At 40.6% G+C, this 17,525-nt stretch overlaps 1 protein-coding gene and 1 long non-coding RNA gene across 2 annotated transcripts; both read right to left on the reverse strand.

Moving 5' to 3' along the window:
* Nucleotides 1-250: 250 nt before the first annotated feature.
* LOC146977508 (uncharacterized) lies at nt 251-533 on the reverse strand. The gene is made up of 2 exons (XR_015037287.1): nt 441-533; nt 251-341 (listed from the first exon to the last, which is right to left on the reverse strand). It is a non-coding gene; the product is annotated as an uncharacterized LOC146977508 (long non-coding RNA).
* Nucleotides 534-6,252: 5,719 nt separating this feature from the next.
* On the reverse strand, nt 6,253-16,917 carry slc46a2 (solute carrier family 46 member 2). The gene is made up of 7 exons (XM_085793812.1): nt 16,317-16,917; nt 15,053-15,223; nt 14,622-14,840; nt 14,315-14,486; nt 9,204-9,287; nt 6,730-6,886; nt 6,253-6,583 (listed from the first exon to the last, which is right to left on the reverse strand). The coding sequence occupies exons 1-7, from the start codon at nt 16,791-16,793 to the stop codon at nt 6,535-6,537; spliced, it is 1,329 nt and encodes a 442-aa protein (XP_085649938.1). The 5' UTR covers nt 16,794-16,917; the 3' UTR covers nt 6,253-6,534.
* Nucleotides 16,918-17,525: the final 608 nt, after the last annotated feature.

Raw genomic sequence — 17,525 nt, forward strand, 5'->3', positions numbered from 1 at the left:
CCAGTGTGTACTGTTTACGTTCAGAGTCCTTATTGTACATTTGGATGTGAATAACATCTTGTTGTAATTATAAATAAGCTTGTATATTGATGTTGTTTTTGATGCAATTTATCTTTACCTCAAACGATTTTTTGAATATATCGGACCAATAATAAAAAGAACGAATTCATTTGATATTTTCTTGCTCTGGTTTGATTTTTCTTTATTCAATAATGGCATTTTATTCATTTTTATTTTCATTTTATTAACAAGTACAAGTGCAAAAAAAACTGTGATAATTTGGTGAAAATGTATTTAATATTGAAAATATTGATCTTACAAAGATGTAACAAAATATAAATCTGGAAAACTCTTAACCCAGTGACTCTTAAAATGCAACACTACTAATAAGAATAAATTAAAAATTTTCTGAATAATTTTGAGGAATTTATAAATTTCACAATACATTGCATTTAGTCAGTTCCTTACAAAAGCAAGTTAAATGTCTCAAAAAATGAGAAATGTGGGGGAAAAAATATATACTTACTGTAACAGTGGCGGCTGGTGAAAAATATTCTAGGTGGGGCTGTTCGTCCCTGAAGTTTTTGGTGACCATCTTGATAAAAGAACCCCATACCCATTTTTAGGGATAAACATTAATTATTTATTTGCCTTTTATTTGCATAAATCAGCAGTTTGACAGATAATGACAATGAACAAACAGTAGTCTTTCACTGGTGGCACACAGTGGACATGAAATATATTAACAAATACTCTTAATACAAAAATATGGTTATTAAAAGGCATGTGTATGATGTAACCTACAGCAGTGATTAATGTTAACTATAGACAAAGGAGGCACTATATGAGGAGCATAACGTGATTAAGTTTGGTCTGACCTTGCTGATGTGAGATGTTAACTTAACTGCTGCATTATCAGGTTTGATGATGAGTCTAACTGTGAACGTACTGGTCACACCTGTAAACATATTGAACAGTGCGCTGCAGCCTGATGCTCCGCATCACAGACGTCCTGTCACAGACGACGCTGAAGTTAGCCTCCGATTCGCCAGCCTCCGATTCGGCACTTAAGGGGAAAGTTAAGAGGAAATTGACGTAATGAGCAGAGCGACTGTTTGTACAATGATTGCCTGGTTTTTGTGACACTTCCTGCTGTAAAAACATTTTAGACATTTTAGGTTAGTCATTAATTGTGCCTGACACCCGCTATTGTATTTGTGAAACGTTTATTTTATTTGTGAAAATGCTAAGGGGAGGTTTCACCGTTTTTGTTTGATACCTGCAGACCTCATTAGACCTGGTCCAGATCAAAAACCGCTTTGCCTAGACTTCTCAAATCTGGCCTAGATTATCCTACAGAGGCTAAACATTCATTCAGACACAGTTTCTGATCTGTGAAACATTTATTCTATGTGTGAAAATGCAATAAAGGCACATTTCACTGTTTTTTCATCATATAGACCGCATTAGACCTGGTCCAGATCAAAAACCGCTTTGCCTAGACTTCTCAAATATGGCCTAGATTAATCTACAGAGGCTAAACATTCATTCAGACACAGTCTAGGCAAAGCGGTTTTTGATCTGGACCAGGTCTAATGCGGTCTATATGATGAAAAAACAGTGAAATGTGCCTTTATTGCATTTTCACACATAGAATGAAGGTCTCACAGATCAGAAACTGTGTCTGAATGAATGTTTAGCCTCTGTAGATTAATCTAGGCCAGATTTGAGAAGTCTAGGCAAAGCGGTTTTTGATCTGGACCAGGTCTAATGCGGTCTATATGATGAAGAAACAGTGAAATGTGCCTTTATTGCATTTTCACACATAGAATGAAGGTCTCACAGATCAGAAACTGTGTCTGAACGAATCTTCATTACCTGTAGATTAATCTAGGCCGGATTTGAGAGGTCTAGGCAAAGCAGTTTTTGACCTGGACCAGGTCTAATGCGGTCTATATGATGAAAAAACAGTGAAATGTGCCTTTATTGCATTTTCACACATAGAATGAAGGTTTCACAGATCAGAAACTGTGTCTGAATGAATGTTTAGCCTCTGTAGATTAATCTAGGCCATATTTGAGAAGTCTAGGCAAAGCGGTTTTTGACCTGGACCAGGTCTAATGCGGTCTATATGATGAAAAAACAGTGAAATGTGCCTTTATTGCATTTTCACACATAGAATGAAGGTTTCACAGATCAGAAACTGTGTCTGAATGAATGTTTAGCCTCTGTAGATTAATCTAGGCCATATTTGAGAAGTCTAGGCAAAGCGGTTTTTGACCTGGACCAGGTCTAATGCGGTCTATATGATGAAAAAAACAGTGAAATGTGCCTTTATTGCATTTTCACACATAGAATGAAGGTTTCACAGATCAGAAACTGTGTCTGAATGAATGTTTAGCCTCTGTAGATTAATCTAGGCCATATTTGAGAAGTCTAGGCAAAGCGGTTTTTGACCTGGACCAGGTCTAATGCGGTCTATATGATGAAAAAACAGTGAAATGTGCCTTTATTGCATTTTCACACATAGAATGAAGGTTTCACAGATCAGAAACTGTGTCTGAATGAATGTTTAGCCTCTGTAGATTAATCTAGGCCATATTTGAGAAGTCTAGGCAAAGCGGTTTTTGATCTGGACCAGGTCTAATGCAGTCTATATGATGAAAAAACAGTGAAATGTGCCTTTATTGCATTTTCACACATAGCATAAAGGTTTCACAGATCAGAAAGTGTGTCTGAACGAATCTTCATTACCTGTAGATTAATCTAGGCCAGATTTGAGAAGTCTAGGCAAAGCGGTTTTTGATCTGGACCAGGTCTAATGCGGTCTATATGATGAAAAAACAGTGAAATGTGCCTTTATTGCATTTTCACACATAGAATGAAGGTCTCACAGATCAGAAACTGTGTCTGAATGAATGTTTAGCCTCTGTAGATTAATCTAGGCCAGATTTGAGAAGTCTAGGCAAAGCGGTTTTTGATCTGGACCAGGTCTAATGCGGTCTATATGATGAAGAAACAGTGAAATGTGCCTTTATTGCATTTTCACACACAGAATGAAGGTCTCACAGATCAGAAACTGTGTCTGAACGAATCTTCATTACCTGTAGATTAATCTAGGCCAGATTTGAGAAGTCTAGGCAAAGCGGTTTTTGATCTGGACCAGGTCTAATGCGGTCTATATGATGAAAAAACAGTGAAATGTGCCTTTATTGCATTTTCACACATAGAATGAAGGTTTCACAGATCAGAAAGTGTGTCTGAACGAATCTTCATTACCTGTAGATTAATCTAGGCCGGAGAAGTCTAGGCAAAGCGGTTTTTGATCTGGACCAGGTCTAATGCAGTCTATATGATGAAAAAACAGTGAAATGTGCCTTTATTGCATTTTCATACATAGCATAAAGGTTTCACAGATCAGAAACTGTGTCTGAATGAATGTTTAGCCTCTGTAGGATAATCTAGGCCAGATTTGAGAAGTCTAGGCAAAGCGGTTTTTGATCTGGACCAGGTCTAATGAGGTCTGCAGGTATCAAACAAAAACGGTGAAACCTCCCCTTAGCATTTTCACAAATAAAATAAACGTTTCACAAATACAATAGCGGGTGTCAGGCACAATTAATGACTAACCTAAAATGTCTAAAATGTTTTTACAGCAGGAAGTGTCACAAAAACCAGGCAATCATTGTACAAACAGTCGCTCTGCTCATTACGTCAATTTCCTCTTAACTTTCCCCTTAAGTGCCGAATCGGAGGCTGGCGAATCGGAGGCTAACTTCAGCGTCGTCTGTCACAGCCTGGGTGAGTAGTTTCCCCTGGTGTCACTCAGGAATAACAGTGTCCAGTCCAGTGTCCCAGAAGCTGGATGAACTAATAAAAACGCTCTCGGACGAGCTGTGAACGCACCGCGGACGAACCAACAGCATGTAGTCCAAAAGTTGGCTCCGAGCATCAAGAGAGAGCAGTCTCTGACGTGCCGGTTAACGGTGCTCCGGTCCTCCGGTGCTCCTCTCACACACTACGCGGCCTCGTGTCGCATCATAACAGCCTCCCGCCACCGGCCCACAGAGTTTTATCCACCTGTTCGTTGTATTTTCTCACCGTGAAACTGTGTTTTTCATCCAGCTGTGAAGCTCTGCTGCTAGTCCTGACCAGGTCCTGACTGCGATGTTTTTTTTCCTACTATGGCCACCTATGGCCGCGCCAAGACCCGCCTCCACCTCTGATTGGCTGCCTCTGCAAGGCTAAGCCTATCCCTGCATCTTACCCTAACCTTAACCACTCCCTTCACACGCCTAAACCAACCGTCTTTGCCTAAACCTAACCGTCAGAGTCGAGGGCATCGTGATAAGCCAATCAGAGGCCTAGTAAGGCGGGTCTTTGCCTGGCCATAGCAGGAAAAAAAATTTTGCGTCCTGACTAGTCCTGACTTCTGCCTAGCTTGGCTAACGTTAGCTGACAGCACCGTTCATGTGTCCCTTGAGAATATGTTTTGTAATCCTTTCAGATAAATAGGTCTAACTCCAGTATCAGTCCGTGTGGTATCTGTCCTCACTGTTTAAAAAAAGTAAATTATACGGGAAACAGAATTTGAAAACTGATGAAAACTCCGTAGCCATCCTGCTACCAAGGACAGCTCCTCGGTTGCCACGGGAGACCAAAATGTTTGATTTGGGGCGATATTTTCTGCGCCCCAAAGGCATAAAATCCGACGACGCTGATTGGCTAAATTACCTGTTGCTCCGTATATTTTTTACTTAGCAACAGTCACTGATTGGCTGAGCCGGTACACTGCTCGGGCGACTTCTCCAGCGCCCCAGACACCTTCTTTTTACAGTCTATGCCAGACACAGAGCGATAGATACATGGATGTATTATATTGGATAGATATAACAGAGACAGTAAATGAACCTGTAGGCAAATTAGCCTCTAAATAATGGTTTTATTTTATATACAGCTCGATTTTAAGAATTCCTATCACATTCACAGGTACAATAAGAAAAAAATATTAATTTTAAATTATTATTTTGGAAAAAATAATAATCATTAAAATTCGCTTTTCATCAGGGGGGGGGGCGGCGCCCGAGCGCCCTCTATTGACCAGCCGCCACTGTAAACTGTAATATAAAATGTACCTTACTGTAACCCAGTTGTATGAGTGTAACAAAACCCACTTTCAAAGTTTAAAATACAAGCTGCATTTTTATCTTCCCTTTAGCTGTACCTTTAAAAAAACATGAGACAAGATGACAGGACAAGCACTGAAATATACAAACCTCTTCTCATGGAGACAAAGTCACTTCAGGCATAATTATGCTGGATCTGAACTGTTTTTATAAGAATATGATATTTGGAAATTACATTATTGTGTTTCTTGCTTTTTAAGAAAGATATTCTGGCCTTGAACCAGACTCAGTCTAAACCTTATATTCTCAAACTGTATAGTACCTTTCAAATAGGTGAGTGCAGTTCAAATGACTTTACAAACGAATGAGAAGTAAAAAAAAAAAAAGGAAATCTAAATCCCACCAATGTAAAAGATATGATTTTTTCCTGGGATGTGTCAGCATTTCCTGACCTGCAGGTTCAGATTTGGTCTATTTACAGACTTTTTGTTATACAGATGAGTCAGCAGAGGGACCTGAGGGACCTTTAAATGATGTGAGATTCATTTAATTTAAACATCTGCAGCCATTAAAACGTGTGACTGAAATCTACACATGTAGATTGTGATCCTTAATCAGTGTCTTTACCAAATCTACTGTACCGTTCACAACAAAGTGTAAACATGTCTGTACAGGGAAAAAAAAGAGACAATTTTTCCTCAATAGATCAGCATCTTTACATGTATAGCAGCCATTCTCATGTCCATTGAATTTCAACAGAAGCACACCTCATTCTACTTAATGAGGCACTGATTATATTATTATTTTTTCCCAGAGCTGTATGTATATTTAAAACCTCATAGGATTACAGACACTATCTCAGCAGAGATGGAAATCTCACTTTGAATAATGTGTATGAAAATCCCTGAAATCTCTGTATCTATCCAGCTCTGGTGTGCAAGGCTTTGGCCCTGAGATGTCTTACAAAGTCATCATTTGAATCAAATATATAAAATATTTACAACTGAAATAGTGTAAAATAATGCTTGGCTAGTTCACAAAAACAACCCTGAAGGCAGTGCTCGTAGGGGACTTTTCATGTCTGACACAGTCACTGAAAAGTTCACATTATGTCGAAATCACCGTGGGTGTGTTGTTGTGGATGTGAGACTGGATGATGAAATCCATCGGCTGACGACATCTGCCTGTGTCCCGGTCACAAGTTGAACAGTTCTCACATTTTTGTCAGATTGTAAGAAATATTTTCTTCCAGTATCCCTCACACTCAGCCCTTATATAAAGACTTTATCACAAAATATTTGTAAACATAAAACCTCTGCTTGTACCTCCAGTAACAGCTAAAATGCAGCAGCTCCTTCACTGGTGTGTCTACAGCACCAGTGCACACTCAGCTGCCGAGTCAGTCTCCCTAAATCCTCTCGTACTGTCTCCTCTGAGGCGACCTGCAGCCCACGATACTAGAGGGAGGAAACGGGGAAAGTGAGTGAAGAAGTGTGTCTGATAATACTGCCATGTATTTGATTTTATGATACGTTTTTAGGACATTTGTTGTGGTGCCTACTAAAACTTAATATGCTGATGTGGAGCAGACTAAGAGGAGTACCTGATGGGGATCATTCCCAGTACGGTGAAGATGCTGGAGAGCAAGAAGACGAAGCCTGGGAACGAGTCCAGGGTTCCCTGATAGATCTTAGTGAAGGCAGGGATGTAGGCCAGACCGGCGAACTTCAGAGCCAACTGCAGGGAGGTGAGAGTGGTGCCTGATGGGAAGGAAGGAGGAAACAGTTCTCATTATCTCATAAAGTGCATGTCATTAATGATTTTGTTTTATGCAGCTGCTAAATCAAAATCAAATCAACTTTATTTAGGGGGCGGGACTAGATAAGCTTTTGCTTCTCCCGCTTTTCCCTTTTGGCCATGTATTGTATTATTTGATGATGAAGTGTGATGATGATGATTTAAATTGACATGCCCGAAATAAACAAATTGATTGATTGATTGATTGACTTTTCATACAATGTAACACAAAGTGCCTCACAGAGGTTAAAAACAAAACAAAACAAAACAATTCAAAACACCGTGAAAACTCCAAACCTTTCACCCCCACAAATATACACACAGATACACAATTACATACACACTCATGCACATACATACGGTCATACATACCCACACACACAAACATACACACACCCACACACATACTGTACACTATCCGTCGCTGAGGAGACATGGCTGGGCACCGAGATCTGAGGTGAGGAAGAAGCTACCTTTGGGGGCCGCGCACACCGAGAGGAATCATGGTCCATGACTGCAGGGGCGCCGACACAGGGACCGCCCCAGCCCAGGCAGACAGGAGGCTCCACACCAAGGTGGAGAGCTCTCTAGCCATCCGGGCCGTCCACGGGACAGCACCCCCATTGGTGGACTAGAAACAACTCCCGGTGTGGTAGGCCCCCAGCAGGAGCTAATCTTTGCTTTCTTATTTTTCCAGATTTTGAGCCTTTAATTTAATTTTTCTTCACAGGTAACTTACTTTAAATGTGTTCTCACTTAATTCATGTGAGTGGAGAGAAATCTAGTCTACCGGTAGTCTATTTTAGGTTATTCTCACAGCGTTTTGAATACAATCAATCAGCTGCCATTGTGCACAACTATTCACAATTTCACCACGATGATTTAGGAACATCCTCTCTGCAAAGTACCGTGACAAATTGTGCGGAAATTCAATGATGAGAAGTGGTGCTGTTTTAAATACAAAACACTGCTCACACCAAATATTCATTCATTTCCTTCTCTGTCTTTTACTTTCTGTAAATTAAATACTACAGTATGTGTTGCTTTAATTTAAAAAAACTTCCTCATTCTGTATTTGAGCCTGAAATACTTGCATGATACAGTGTTTTTTTATTTTTTTATTTCCTTGTATCTGTGTGTTGACCAGAAAGAGGTGGGTGTTGCTGGGGTTTGTGTTTGCACTGCTCACACTTCTCAGGCTGACATCACGTCAGAGCAAACACACAAGGCAAACCACTGATAATGAATGACCCCTGTTCCCTGGTCATCAGTAACTGTGTCAGAGAGGAGCTAACACACTGACAGGCTCTTTTTCAATATAAACTAGTCTCACTGTTTCCAGTATAGACACCATCCCTCTGTGTGCATGTCCGTCAAAAAATCTGCTGAACGCTGCTGTGCACATTCTAAAAACAAAACCTACAGAGTAAAAACAATGGCAGCTTGATCAAAGTCAATGAAAATCAATGAACTAGAGAACATTAACCCTAGGTCAGAGGAAAACATAGTGTACTTTATTGAAATGGCGTCTTTTCCATATTCAGGGTGTGCACTGATATAGCTGTCTGCTAAGTCAGGAGTCACAAGCTGTTGTTTTCTGTGGTTAAATATTTTCTATATTCTGCTTAGCAATGTAATTCCATTTATTTTAAGACATATAACATCACTCTCATCACACAGCTATATCTTGTTACAGATTAATAAGAGGACCATTGAGTTTCTTTCTGTGCAAACTCAATTTTCAGGAAACATGTCCTCCATAACTTCCTCTGCCGTTTCACCTTATCTGAATCTCTCTCTTTTTTGCCTTTATTTGATAGCATAGTTGAGAGAGACAGGAAATGGGGAGGCAGAGAGAGGGGGAATGACATGCAGTAAAGGGCCGCCCGATGCTGGGTTCGAACCGGGTGACTGCAGCGAGGATTATAGCCTCTGCATATGGTGCACCTGCTCAATTACAGCTTATATAGTTTTTTGCCATGTCCACGTTACTGTCATTTACTATGAATACTTTTGGATCTACTTTCTCTCTCTTAAAATCTAAAGGTAACTGAGAAAGTATGTTGTTGTTTTTTTTGTAATTGAGAAGAAGTGTCCCTTTAAAACTGTAAACATGGTGTAAATGACACGTTGTGCAGTGACAAAAATATTTATATTTCTAAACATTACAGCCACAGTGGTGTAATAATATTACTAACTTTTTTAACTGTTCAATGATCTGTACTCTTTTTAATACTCATCTGTTAGTGCTCACACATACACAGAGGTTGCATTACTCACCCCATGATGATGCTGGAACCTGCTGTGAGAGCAGAGATCTGATTGTTGGCATCGGGATGAGAGCAAACAGGTTGAGTGAGCGAGCTGTGAAGGAATGAACGTTCATTCATTATTTTACATAATGACTAATGGATCTGTGGATCTGGAGCTTTCGGATTTGTTTCCAACAAGCACATCTGGTTAAACATCATCACAGTTTCTCTAGGGGATTTTTTCCCCATGTGTTGTTGTGTTGTGTTGTGTGGCTCAGTAGAACTGTGGTTAACACTGTCGCTTCTTCCCACAGTCCAAAGACTTGCTGATGAGATTAAAGGGATAGTAGCATTTTTTTAAAGTGGTGTTGTATGATCTACAAATAGCCCCTAAGTACTTTAATTGCAATAGAAGACTCTCTGCACTCCTCCCGTTAGCAACGCCAGCCCATAGCCCTGCCCAGAGATTTACAACATACATGGTTGTGAATGGACCCAAAGAAACGGCCTATTTTCACGGCCTAAAAGAGGTTGGTAACACTTTATAATGAGTACACACTATTAAGCATTAGTTAAGCATTAATAAATATTGAATTCATCATTTATAACACATGAATACTCATTAGTATGTAGTTAGTAAACATAGTTATAAATGTTTTACTCATCATTGATAAGCACAGTAGTTATAAATGATGAATTCATCATTTATAAAGCATGTTTCTGACGTAAATACTCATTAGTAAGTGGTTTACAATCACAGTTGTAAATGTTTTACTCTTCATTAATAAGCTCATCTATATAAATGATGGATTCAGCATTCCCAAGCGCTCTTACGCGTTCAGTATGAATGGTTAGTGAGTGTTAGTAAATGTTTTATAAAAACTCACAAATTTCATTTCCAATGGATGACTTATAAACAGTTATTAATGCAGGAATTCATGAATTCAGGCAGTTACAAAGCACTTACTACTCGTTAATTAAGTATTTTGTGTGAGCTCATCTAAAGTGGGCACTATCTATGCCTTATAGAGCATTTACAAATGAGATATTAAGATTCACAAGGAGAGACACAACACGATATGGTTCATATTGCATTGTATTTATTGCAACTTGGGAATATTATAAGAGTCTGGTAAAAATAAAACTGATCAACCAGCGCATCCAGCGTTTACCATTTGTATTTATAAACGAGTCTGTGGCGGCCGCGACTCTCTCCCTGCTCTCTCCCTCTCGCGCAACACGGGCAGATGGACAGGTCGTGTTGTGACGGTAACATGCTAATGCTAGCTATAGTGTTCTGCTAATCCGCCCCCCATGGGGGGGGTTCCCAGTAGTTGAAAAATGGCACCCGGGTACCGCCCAAGCCGAGCGAGTACTCGGATACGGCTTCAGCCCTACAAACAATACGGCATCTACACTGATATCAGTTCACTCCGAACCATAGACTGTATAAAGTTCCGAACATACATCCATGACCCCGAAGCAGTCTTTTGCCCCCTGTTTTTGGTTGCACGCGCACCGGCGGCCGCTGGACGTGTACGTCGACGAGCCTTACACGTCATCAACGTCACAACGCCTGGACGACGCTGGGAGGCGGCAACACTGCAGCCGGTGCAGCCTGGTGCAGCAGCTAAGATGAATGGAGAGTTGGAGACGGAGAACTCTGCCCAGAATCGACGAGTCCGGCGGACGCGGGCCCAGAAGAAAGCCGGTGTGGAGATGGATATCGAAGTCGGCGGTCGTCAGCGGCACTAGTGGTGAGTATGTGTTCGTTTTGTTTGCTGCCACACATGGTCCATGGATGATAGCTAACGTTAGCTTGTCTGCAGCTGAAGGCTTTAGCTCTCGCTCCCTGACGTACTACCGCGAGATGTAAACACACATTTCAGGACTGCTGACTTGTATCATCAGAGCAGCCTCCTTTCATATAGGGGGGACAATAACTGACTCTCATCTGTCAGAATGTGCCTGCTGTAAAGGATAATCATAGCTGAAAATCACAGGTTATTATGTCTGTTCTGATTTTACAAGCCAATGTGTGTGACTGTGTGTGTGTGTGTGTGTGTGTGTGTGTGTGTGACTTAAGTTAAATATCCTTTTTTTCCCCCCTCTTTTCTTTATTTTTAACTGTTGCTAATTTTCCTTTTTTGTTCTCTAAATTGCAGTCCAAAATCTGGATCAGGCCGTTTCCCGGTACAAGAAAATTCTCTGGCCGTTTGGTCTGCTGCTTTCAAGCGTGTTGGGATGGACCGGAACACTGCTCCAACCGCAGAGAGCTGCCCCCAGCAAATATAAGGAACTGACTTAATTTTTTGATACAGAAAAAAACAAATTAAATAGGCTACAGAAGGATTTTTTTCAAAGAATTATTTGCTGAACTTAAACTTCTGTGATCCACTGTTGGCGTTTTTATTCTGCCATGCTTACCCTTGTTTTACATCAACAGAACAGTTACAATATGTTGGGAAGTTGCAATAAATACAATGCAATATGAACTATCCCTTTGTGTTGTGTCTCTCCTTGGTCTGTTAAAATAACCAAGACTTTTATGAGTCTTGAGGCATTGCAGCCTTAATATCTCATTTGTAAATGCTCTATAAGGCATAGATAGTGCCCACTTTAGATGAGCTCACACAAAATACTTAATTAACAAGTAGTAAGTGCTTTGTAACTGCCTGAATTCATGAATTCCTGCATTAATAACTGTTTATAAGTCATCCATTGGAAATGAAATTTGTGAGTTTTTATAAATCATTTACTAACACTCACTAACCATTCATACTGAACGCGTAAGAGCGCTTGGAAATGCTGAATCCATCATTTATATAGATGAGCTTATTAATGAAGAGTAAAACATTTACAACTGTGATTGTAAACCACTTACTAATGAGTATTTACGTCAGAAACATGCTTTATAAATGATGAATTCAGTGTTTACTAATCCATAACTACTGTGCTTATCAATGATGAGTAAAACATTTATAACTATGTTTACTAACTACATACTAATGAGTATTCATGTGTTATAAATGATGAATTCAATATTTATTAATGCTTAACTAATGCTTAATAGTGTGTACTCATTATAAAGTGTTACCGAGAGGTTTTATGTGAAAAAAAAAACACAGTTCCATTGTTCACTATAATATAATTTTTTCCAGCCCTTCAAAGTGCAGGAAAAACGCAGTTTTTATTTGGACCAACTCACGTATCCCTCCGCCCAGGGTTAGCGCCCGTCGATCAGCAGTTGGTTAGGTCCAAATAAAAACTGCGTTTTTCCTGCACTTTGAGGGGCTGGAAAAAATTATATAATAGCGAACAATGGAACTGTGTTTTTTTTTTTCACATAAAACCTCTTTTAGGCCATGAAAATAGGCCGTTTCTTTGGGTCCATTCACAACACTGTAGTAAATCTCTGGGCAGGGCTATTATGGGCTGGCGTTGCTAACGGGAGGAGTGCAGAGAGTTTTCTACTGCAATTAAAGTACTTAGGGGCTATTTGTAGATCATATAACACCACTTTAAAAAAAAATGCTACTATCCCTTTAAAGCAGAAGTAAGTGATATATTTGTGTTAATATAAGTCTTAAATAGTTATATCTTCCGACAGCAATCACTTACATAGAGTGTTTGGACCGAAACACGGGTCTCTCAGTCACTCTGCTCTGCTCTGAGCCGAGGAGAAAACATTTATCGTATCCTACAGTTTTTATCCAATGAGGAGAGAGAACGGCATGCAGGGCTGTGTGTGCAGCCAAGGGACGCCGTGAATGTGGCGACGTAGGGACGAGGACTGTTATGGTGCGTTTAAGGAAACTCGTTTTTTTCCGACCTGTGAAGTCGTACCAGTTCGATCTGGTACATAGACTGTACAAAAAGATGTACTGGTACGATTTCACGGGTCGGAAGTTACGAGTGGCCGTTATAGTGACTCTCACCGGTAAAACAGGTCGGAAAAACACGAGTGGGTTGCCTGGAACGCTACAAAGTCGTAAGTTGTGACTTGAAGCCGTAATTTATGATTTCAAAAGCCTGCCTGGAACGCAGCATTAGCGAAAACGACCGGATCACTCACTTCTGCTTTAAGTTAATGTACTACCACCAGTATTAATGTAAACGCAGTGTAAACAACAGCCACAAAACACAGCACTCTCTGTGGAGGAGCTGCCACAAGTGGTAACACATGCTGCTGTAGTCTATCGCTATGGTTGCTCCGGCAACCTTATCATTGTTGGTTGACCTAAAAGGCTTTGTTACCATTGCTCCAGCATGTCACCAATAGACACCAGATTTAAGACTTTGACATACTTTGCAAGATTTTTTTGATCTCTCTGGCTCTGATCGGCTTTATCAGCACAGTGTATAACAGATGTTGAACACAGACAGAGCAGCTATAGAGACTATATAGTTTCTACTCACTATTAGTTCCTTATTTTGGTTCCTTTCTCATGATTTACAATGACAACCTACATCTGTGTGAAACAATCCTGTTAGACCTGTGCTTCTTAAATGTAGGCCAAGTGGAGGTTGACTCAGATTGTAGGAATGCTGTTCCCCTTTCTTACTTTTGCTGAGTCAAAAAAAAAGAAAGAGGGAACAACAACGGAACAGAAAAGTTTCTTTTTCCTGCAGAGGCACACCTGGGCTTGTGGGAAATAAAAACTGGACCTTATGTTTTATTTAAAGAACAACCTGTGAAACCACCAGGCCCCATGTGAGATACTGCCATGTTTTCCTGTACAGGACAATGCAGTCTGTCACCAACAACAACATGGCTGGGTTGTGACTACTCACAGTGCTGCATTTACAATAATTAATCATTTAATTAAATAGCAAAAAAATAAGTTGCCAACTGTTTTATTTTTAAGTAATCTATCAGGCAAAAACTCAGAATCCAGCTTACTGTAAAATGTGATGAGATTGATCTCTTTTTATGTGTTTTACTTATATAAATCAAAGTAGGCTATATGATATACCTTTGGGTTTTGGAGTTAGAGAATAATGTAAATTGAGAAAAAAGTTAAGCGTGTGTGTAAAAAAAAAGGGAAAAAAAGTGGAATTGTTGGTCCAATATTATCCTGATATTACAATCGAATGGGACAAATTGAATATCCTTCACAAACGGTGCCTCAGTCTTACCCAGGTAGAAGGTGGCGGTTGTTGTGACAAAGGTCATGAAGTAGATTCCTGAGGCGAAGGACAGCATGCCGATCAGGATGAGCACGACGTCACAGAAACAGCGACGGAACACAATGACACCGAGAAAACTGGTAAAGAAGATCACACATCCCACTGCGCTCCCATAACCAACCTGCGGAGAGACGCACAGAAACATGAAGAGGGAGACAGAGACAGTGAAGAGGAAAATGAAAGAAAGTTCGATTGAGACAAAATCTATAGAATATACACAGTACTGTATGTAAAAATACACATAATGCAGTATCACCTGAGTGGCGGTCCAGCTGAGCGGCTCTTTCAACACAAAGGCGCCCAGTATCTCCACAGCTCCACCCACTGCAAAGTCGTAGAGGACGGCAGCTACAAACAGCAGAACCACGTTCACCATGTCCATCCCAGCAGGAGCCCCAGAGACAGCAGCAGTGTCAGAGGAGTCGGACAGAGCGTGGCTGTCCTCATCAGGCTCGTTGGTGGACACTTGTTTCACCTTGAATTAAGATGGACACACACACATTTACACACATTTCAATACAAAAGAAAAATGCATTCAGGGGTGTTTAATCCTGGTACAATGACACATTTTCAAACCATATTGACAGAAATCAATGCAGTTTTGGCTCATAGAGACACAACAATGAAAACATGTACACAATGTCCATACAGGATATTGTCTATAATATTACACACACACTGACTGACCTGCAGCAGGAATATGGAGAATATGAAGCAGAGCAGGTTGGTCAGCAGGCTCACAATGAGTAGGATGATCCCATGTCCCAGACTGGAGCTGTAGAGCAGGAACAGATGACCTGACACCAGGCTGCCCACCAGACCTGCTGCCCCATACAGCAGCTCCACTCTCATCATCACCTGCAGAGAACACACAGGCACAGCAGAAAGGTTACCTACATCTTATGTCCCCAACTTCAATGTGACGTTTAATGTCACTGGAGTTTGAGAGGGTTTGTGTTATTTTAGGCCAAAAAATGGGAACAAATTTGTCAAGGTGAGTGAATGATGTGCTGGTTTTAAATGTCCCATAGAGTTTTTTTTTCTATAACAGAGGGCAGACAGTGCAAAAGCAAATTTTGTTCCCAGGAGTGGAGGATAAATTCTGTCAAAAAGTGAAAATAAGTCCTAAAAACCACAGTAAAACAGGCAGCGACTTTCAACCCCTAATTTTGTCATACTCTGTAAAATTCAAGATGATGATGATATTACTGATGGATAATGACACAATAATACCAATAACAAATAAACAATATTATCGTTATCATTGTTAATGCTAAATATTAGCAGAAGACTGGCCGACATCAGAAAATAATGAAAACGGTTTGTGTTTCAAGGTAGCAAGATATAAACAATCGGTAACACTTTACAATAAGGGTCCCTTAATTAACGTTAGTTAGTAGGCTACATTATTAAGCATTAATTAACTGTTTACAGATATATTAACAATCATTGTTATGTATTAGGATTAGGAACCACATTAATTAATGTAGCCTATTAGTAAGCAGCAGTTAATTAATGTTTACTACTCAAAGTTAGTTAATAAATTATTAAGTAATAATAAAAAGTTGAATAATGTAATTAGTTATGTATGCATTACTCAGCATTAATTAACACAATGGTTTATATATTAATGCTTAATAATGTACTAACTAACGTTAATTAAGGGACCCTTATTGTTAGTGTTACCAAACAATCTAACACATTATCCACTGGACTTTATTTTGGTCTATATAATAATTTATTTATTTTTCATGATTTACATAGTTTAATTATTATAGCTTTAGTGATATTTTATTGGCCTATCACTAAAGTTTGACACAAAGTTTAACACTGTTTAAAACACAACTACCAGTTAACTCATATGCTGCAGCCTTGATGCTGGATATGTTGTTACTTTTTAGCCTACTGATGCTGAAAGTGACACTGTTTTCTCCCACATCAGCCCACTGACCTTGGAGCGGTCAGCCGCCGTGGAGCCGAGCGACGCCAGCGTCATAACGCCGGGCCAGTAGGCGCAGTAGCCGCCGGAGAGCCCGAACAGAACCGCGGCGCCGTACATGACCTCCAGCGGCAGCCGGCAGCTGACCACCAGGAGGAGGGCGAGCCGGGGCAACAGGTACCCGGCCAGGGGCACCACGATGGGGGCTTTCCTCCAGCCGCGGTCGCTGAGCTTGGCCAGGACCAGCGCGGGGATGATCGGGACCAGGCGGATGACGAGGTTGTAGGTCATGTAGAAGTCCGTCATGGCTTTCTGCTGGCTGGCCTCTCTGGACATATCGGGGTATGTGGCGTTGGTAGACCGGTCCTTGACCACCATCTGCAGGGCGGTGTCGAACAGAGAGCTGCCCAGCTCCTCCAGCACTATGATGGGCTCTACCTGCCGGAGCACCGTGAAGGCAGCTTGACACAAAACAGCTGGCAGCACCATGATCTCTGCTGTCAGGCTCCTCACGGTGGACTGCAGGGTTTACTGACACTGGACTAATCACACTGAATGAGCAGGAGTGAAGAAGTCATTGTGGATCACTGCGTAGTTGTGTCCCAGAGGTGTAGGCATCACTGAGGAAGAAGAAAACGCGTGCCACGCCCACTTCCTCCTCTTCCTCACGTGTTCAACTGGCTCGTGGAAGATGAGGAGGAATGAAACTGAAAGTTGTGTGTGTGTGTGTGTGTGTGTGTGTGTGTGTGTGTGTGTGTGTGTGTGTGTGTTTGAGATTTGGGAAAGCACCGCAGTCACACCATAATATAATACTGTACATGGTCACACCCAGCCCCTGTGGCATTAACATGTTCATCTGGATCGAGATTTTACATGTTGATCAAACACATGGCTGAACTCTAACAGAAAAGGGGAAGTTGTCGAAATTGCGTCAGCAGAAATGGAGATTAGTTGAGTATTTGTTGTTTTGAGGGATGATCTTTCTGATGTTTGAGCTGAAAAAAGTAATCCAGGACCACATCCATGTCCAGGACACACTTGAATGTGTGGCCCTGAGAGCTCAGTGCACTGGAACATAAGAAAACACATGTTTATGTTTATGAACGTGCCTTGAGTGTTTCTGGGGACACAAAAAATTGCTAAAGAGGCAAACCTTACATAAATATCTACAATTATATTTCTATTTTCTGATATAGATGTTATAATACACCAAAGAACTAA

The sequence above is a fragment of the Trachurus japonicus genome, chromosome 12 (assembly GCF_045865225.1).
Source record: "Trachurus japonicus isolate A0001 chromosome 12, Traja_1.0".
Classification (NCBI taxonomy): Eukaryota; Metazoa; Chordata; class Actinopteri; order Carangiformes; family Carangidae; genus Trachurus; species Trachurus japonicus.